We start from the raw sequence: 6883 nt of genomic DNA, 5'->3' as shown, positions 1-6883 counted from the left end.
CTTCCATATACTTTTCCCCTAAATAGTAAATAAGAAACTATTTAAAATAATTAGATAATAAATTTTAATTATTTAAAATGATATAAATGAAATATTACGAATCAAAGTACCGATGATATTTTGGAAAGCTAACCATTTGAACAATTAGGATTTTAAAAAAACTCTCGTTCAGTTGATTTTCAATATCAAGTGAGAAGAAGAACGACCCTTTTTCATCACTATTGTCATGATTTTGTGCGATGAGGATATTCGTTTTAACCAGTGTTTTAGAAATAAGGTAGGATTTTCTCTTCTTTTTTTTTTCCTTCATTTCCCTTATTTCTTATTTGAAGGGTCACAATTAAATTACGTCAACATCTTGTGTTAACTTTTTTATACAAAGACAAAGCAAAAAATCTGAGAGAAAAAACACAGAAATGAAATCAGAAGGGAGAAATCTTACGGTCTGATGGTATTTATCTTCACTTATAAATAAGAGATTTTAGAATCGAATCTCGTAAATGACAAATTCGATATCAAATTAAACTACCTATTACGTGATTTAACCGAATTCTTTATTTTTAATGTAAAATATCGATATACTTAAAAGAAAAAAGAAAAAAAACAAAAACAAAAACAAAAACAACGGGGGTAGGCATTCACATTCAAGAATGTCCCAAATCCAAATCTTATTGGAACAAGGAGTTGCAGTCAACAGTCACGCTTACTTGTAACTTGTGACTTGTGACTTGTGGGAAGAGTGAAAAAAAATTCTTTAAGGTAATGTGTATCCACACGCCAACACAGACCCATGAAGTGATCACCTCACCTCGCAATCCCGCATCCCCACCCGCCAATCGTCGCGTGCAATGCCAAACACTAAGGAACCGAAAATTCCGCAGGCCGGACATAATTTTTAGGACCCATCTCAAATAACGTTCATCACACATTCACCAACAACGCATGATTGCTTGACTCTTTGACCAAATTCACGAGCCTTCCTTATCCCACCCCTCCACTAAAATTAAGTAAAACATGGTGCTGGGACTTTAAGATTTCGAGTTTATTAGTTGTCTAACATGGTGTTAGAGTTTTAATTTTGGAAAAATCCGAGCAGTAAACCTCCATTGCCCATTTTAGCAGTGCAGGATACACTTGTTTTGTTGTGTGTGGTTATTTCTCTCTCTACGTGCATGATAGAGTCAAAATAGTGTTAAGTTGATATACATAGTTGATACATTTTCAACAAGCTTAAGCATAGTTAAGATGGTTGCAATTGTTCTGTTCTTCATATTGAACATAGTTCGTTTGTCTAAATGTTGAACTATGAAGTACACCTGAGAGTAACCAATCATAAAACACCTTGTTTCACAAAAGGCTAATGAAGTGATATCTTTGGACGAAAGAATTGAGAACTCTTCGCTGACAAAGACTTGAATGAATAACTAACCGACCATAAACAATATTGTTTACTTGTTCAAACTGAAAGTGCTCTTGAATCGTCTTGTTTTACAACTTCAATGCTCTTTTTGTTTTTATCTCCACCTACATGCATAATGAGATTGCACGTGAAAACAAGTACCAATTTGATATACTTTGTTGACTTATTTCCTCGAAGTTTAGATTTTGCTCACCACTTTGCCCAAACGGTAACACCACCACTTATTTTTGGGTCTGCAATGTGTTCCACAAAGCTAATATAGCTCAATAAATCAGTATCTAATACTCATTAAAAGAAACAGATTCCGATTTTATTAAGCAAGATCGTTACTTTGTTTAAATTGAAGCTCCTGCTCACTCACATCCTTCTCTTCCTGCATCATGTCATATCAATCTCTCACTCACTCAAAGGCCCCACGCTCCTTCTGATCATCACTGGCCTTCCTACACACAACACTGAAAGCAAAAAGAAAAAAGTGCCATTATTCACACGCATATACACACAGAGAAACAGAGAGAGCTTCTCGTACCTCCATTATATATAAGAGCAGCAGAGCAACTCCCTCAGGCATTAACACTAACACTTTCAAGGCACTAAACACACTGGAAGCGATGGATGAGAGGCCCGAGACGGAGCTGATATCGATTCCGGCGACCCCACGCGGGGTGTCGACGCCGGAGATACAGACCCCATCTGGTCAGAGGTCCCCTCGTCTGCCGTCCAAGGAGGCGAAGTCGTCCACGGCCTGGACTCCGACGTCGTTCATCTCGCCGAGGTTCCTCAGCCCCATCGGCACGCCCATGAAGCGGGTGCTGGTCAACATGAAGGGATACTTGGAGGAGGTGGGCCACCTCACAAAGCTCAACCCGCAGGACGCGTGGCTTCCCATCACCGAGTCCCGCAACGGTAACGCTCACTACGCTGCGTTTCATAACCTCAATGCCGGCGTTGGCTTCCAGGCCCTGGTGCTTCCCGTCGCCTTCTCTTTTCTCGGCTGGTAATTAACTAGTTAAACCCTGCTCTGCTAATCACAATTACTGATAAATCTTAATTACCCATTTCACCCAATTACCTCAAGCTTCATAAAGTTTGTTGCTTTTGGGGGTTAACTACATTTTTGGTTAATTATCCAGCTGTGGTTTAGCTCTGGAATTACGTTTCTTGGTTGGTAATTAATTAACTAAACCTACTCCTCGACTAATAATTACTGATAGATCTTAATTACCCATTTCACCTAACTAGCTCAAGCTTCATAAAGTTCCAAGCTTTAGGGTTAATTGCATTTTTCTTAATTCTATTAATTACCCAGATGTGAAATTTTGATGTGGAATTATGTTTGTTGGCGTTTTCTACTTGATTTTCTGCGGCTTCTGTCACCCTCTCACATGGTTTCTGGTGTGAGGAATTTGACTAAAGTTTATGGCTTTTGTGGGTCTAGCAGATTAAAGTCACTTCATTTATTGAAAATTAATCATAGGTTATTCTTTTAATTTGGAAAAAGTAAATGACAGAACATTCTTGAGGCATGTCACTTCCTTTACCTTTTGCTTTTCCATTAACTTCAAAGATCTTGTTTTATTCTCTTCACTGCAATCCCACTCTTTGCTTACCTTTAACTTTTTGATTTTATATTCTTTTGGTGTTATAATTTTTAATTAGAAAAGAGAGGTCAATGAATTCCTTTCAACTGTTCATTTCTATATGCAAAAAGTTTACAATATACCAATGCATAACAATACGTAAATGAATTTACCGAGCGTCCAAGAATTCAAGGAAATTTAACGTGTTTGTGAGAACCAGCTGCACAATTATACTTTTTCGAATTGTGTATTTGGTCACGAATGGTACGATATTAGACAATATTCATAGATTTGAAGTGTTTGGCATTAGGATAAAATTGTCAAATCTGCTGAGAATAACTAGTTGAAAATTGAAATGACTTGACTTGGTTGGGGCATTTGTAATTTACTTGATTTTGTCCACAGGAGCTGGGGAACACTTTCCTTAACCATAGCCTACTTCTGGCAACTATACACATTGTGGATTCTAGTTCAGCTTCACGAAGCAGTCCCGGGAAAGCGGTACAACAGATATGTGGAGCTTGCACAAGCTGCATTTGGTAAGAGAGCTTACATTCACCAACAGGTCAACAACTGCAAGATTATTTGTTTCTTGAATATTTCATAATCTGCATTAGGTATCACCGCACTCAAAGAATTTAGTTCGATCTTTGCGAGCGAAATTGATAACATGGCATGTGAATAAGTCATTAACTGGCACATATATATTTCTTTGTGGCAGGGGAAAGATTGGGAGTTTGGCTTGCTCTCTTCCCCACTGTCTATTTATCAGCAGGAACTGCAACCGCTTTAATTCTCATAGGAGGGGAGACCATGAAACTATTTTTCCAGATAGTTTGTGGACCGCTATGTTCGTCGAATCCCCTAACGACGGTGGAGTGGTACCTAGTGTTCACTTCGCTATGTATCGTTCTATCTCAGCTCCCAAACCTCAATTCGATTGCAGGACTTTCGCTCGTTGGGGCTGTGACCGCCATAACTTACTCCACAATGGTTTGGGTCCTCTCTGTTAGCCAGACAAGACCACCCACAATTTCGTATGAATCCATTTCGCTGCCAACCTCTTCGGCTTCTGTCTTTGCCGTCCTGAATGCTCTTGGTATTGTAGCATTTGCTTTCAGGGGGCACAATTTAGTTCTCGAGATTCAGGTATGCACTCTCTCAGTCCTGAAGTGATGAACTTATCTTCATTTGGAAAATTTCACTATGAATTCTTATCTAACGCAAATCCATTTATCCGACTTAGGCAACAATGCCATCGACCTTTAAGCACCCGGCTCATGTGCCAATGTGGAGAGGAGCCAAGGTTGCTTATTTCTTCATTGCCCTGTGTTTGTTCCCTGTTGCAATTGGAGGCTTCTGGGCTTATGGAAACCTTGTAAGATGACCGTTCTTTTAACTTGTGAGGCGCATTTCATCAGTTTTTATAAATGCAGTCTTTTGTTGATTGTATTGCATGTTCTATTTGGCTGCAGATGCCTTCTGGAGGGATTCTCAATGCCCTGTACGGATTCCACAGCCATGACATACCAAGAGGACTCCTTGCAATGTGTTTCCTACTAGTTGTGTTCAATTGCTTGAGCAGTTTCCAGATATACTCCATGCCAGTATTTGACAGTTTTGAAGCCGGTTACACCAGCCGCACCAATCGCCCTTGTTCAGTCTGGGTCAGGTCTGGTTTCCGAGTTCTCTATGGATTTATCAACTTCTTCATAGGCGTAGCGCTCCCCTTCCTCTCCAGTCTTGCCGGTCTACTAGGAGGGCTCACGCTTCCGGTCACATTCGCCTATCCTTGCTTCATGTGGGTTCTTATAAAAAAACCCACAAAGTACAGCTTCAACTGGTATTTCCATTGGATCTTGGGCTGGTTGGGGATCGCCTTTAGCTTGGCATTTTCGATCGGAGGGGTATGGAGCATGGTGAACAGCGGACTTAAATTGAAGTTCTTCAAGCCGCCGAATTGATGTTTCATTGACTTGCTTCAGAATTATGCAAAATTTGTTAAACAAAACTTATAAACATGCTTCTTTGTTGCAAATTCCATATGTCTCGTACGTACATATGATCCTTCTTTATATCACATAGTATGTTGTAATGGTGAGTTTCTTCAGGTTCTCTAATAGAAACTTTATACTTTGTGCCTGGCTTTTTAGTATTGAAATTGGAAATGCTAGCTTATTATTATTATTTTGACTCTTGTTTTCTACTTCTACATTCCTACATTTGTTCAATTTAACGGTTAGAAATAAAAAGAGAATCGCAAGAAGGAACGTAAGTACAGAAATCATTTCAGACTTCCCATCACTATAATTTGGATGGACCCATTCTTAATGCTTTTGGATCTTTATAAGTTGGCCCCATTTTCGTTGCATGCTTCGAGGGCATTATAAGTTGCATTGGACCCAGTTTCATTGCATGTCTTTGGGTCTGACCCAGTCTAATATGCTTATTATCACGAGTTTTTATCACAAATAATCATTTATGTTTTAGAGGCTTATAAAGTTGGTTCTTTAGTTTCAAACTCATAAATTTGGTAAACAAAATTGCACTTGTCGTTTACTTTCGTTAAAAAATCTGTTAATGTACATATGTGGCATTTGTGTGGAAGGCAAGGCCAATTTTGATAACCAAAGGAATAAATGAAGAACTGAATTGATTAATTGCTAAAATATAAAGGACTATTTATGATACCAAAAAAAAAAAAAAAAAAACACCCCTACCTATCACTAATATTCTTTAACATGATAATACTTACCCTACCGTTTGCCGTGAGAACCACATGGTCATGAGAATAAGTTACATGACGTAAGTACATCATCATCTGATATTCAGTACTCCTGAAAACTAATCATTTAGACAAAAAAATTACACATAACTTTATTTTATTAAAATAGAACGTTACCATATTGATATACATGTACTATATAAGTTATTCTCTGTGGTCATGTGGCCAAACTCACACGCACAAGGTCCCTCTGTATTGGGTCACTCCACCCAAACCCCTATGATGTTATATGCAAAGTTCGAAAAAGGGGTTTCCCTCCTACCTAATAAAAAGGAGCAAGGGGCTTTCTTCTAAGTCCCTTCACTTATAAAGTTATAAGCTCCTTAAAATTCCATGAATTTTAGCAAAAACCACTTAAAATAACAAAAATAAAAATAATTGAACCCAATTGTTATTGTAACCTACTGTATTTGCATGGTTGCACCCGACATAAATAGTTAACAGATGAGGAATTCTTTTTTGGATTAATTACGCATACACCTTTTGAGGTTTTTTGTGTTTTCAGAAAATCCCCTTAAGTTTTCAGTACATCACAAACACCCCTTACGTTTTAAAATCATTTCACAAATCCCCTTCTATGAAGAAAGTTGTGAAAATACAAAGAAACTCTTACGGAGTTAAAATAGTGTTTGACTACAAACTTTGATTAGACCTATCTTTTAAAAAACCTAATGATATTTGACAATAGTAAAATACCAGTAGGATCTTTGGCAATATGGAAGGCTATGGTGGCTAACCAAGATGATGCAAATCACCTTCTGCCTGCGAACAGAAACGATGAAAATATTTATACCAAAGCTCAGTAACAACTGTGAGCAAAGATTTGCCAATGGACCAGGAAAAGATTGTAACTATCTTCACCGCGATTGACTTCTCAGGCAACAATTTTTTACGGACAAATACATGTCGATATCGGAGGATTCAGATCATTATACATCCTCAACTTCTCCAACAATGATTTCATAGGTGAAACCCCATCATCATCTAGTAACTTTCGAAATCTCGAGTCTTTCGAATTTCGATCTCTCACTGAACAACATGAGAGGTTCCACCTGAAATTTCAGAACTCCATTTCCTTGAATTCTTGAACCTCTCAAG

The 6883-nt window shown here is 38.1% G+C and overlaps 1 protein-coding gene across 1 annotated transcript; it reads left to right on the top strand.

Annotated features, from left to right (window-relative positions):
• Positions 1–1931: 1931 nt before the first annotated feature.
• Positions 1932–5184, top strand: LOC137718329 (lysine histidine transporter-like 8). The gene is made up of 5 exons (XM_068457853.1): positions 1932–2417; positions 3406–3539; positions 3722–4149; positions 4247–4378; positions 4476–5184. The coding sequence occupies exons 1-5, from the start codon at positions 2032–2034 to the stop codon at positions 4962–4964; spliced, it is 1569 nt and encodes a 522-aa protein (XP_068313954.1). The 5' UTR covers positions 1932–2031; the 3' UTR covers positions 4965–5184.
• Positions 5185–6883: the final 1699 nt, after the last annotated feature.

Source organism: Pyrus communis, chromosome 15 (genome assembly GCF_963583255.1).
Source record: "Pyrus communis chromosome 15, drPyrComm1.1, whole genome shotgun sequence".
Lineage (NCBI taxonomy): Eukaryota > Viridiplantae > Streptophyta > Magnoliopsida > Rosales > Rosaceae > Pyrus > Pyrus communis.
This window is presented reverse-complemented; position numbering and strand designations above follow the sequence as displayed.

What these genes read in the sequence shown, in the direction of transcription:
- LOC137718329 (XM_068457853.1), top strand. Translation starts at nt 2,032, where the DNA reads ATGGATGAGAGGCCCGAGACGGAGCTGATATCGATTCCGGCGACCCCA. An exon ending in GCTTGCACAAGCTGCATTTG is followed by an intron (nt 3,540 to 3,721) that starts GTAAGAGAGCTT and finishes TCTTTGTGGCAG; the next exon opens with GGGAAAGATTGGGAGTTTGG. An exon ending in TCTGGGCTTATGGAAACCTT is followed by an intron (nt 4,379 to 4,475) that starts GTAAGATGACCG and finishes ATTTGGCTGCAG; the next exon opens with ATGCCTTCTGGAGGGATTCT.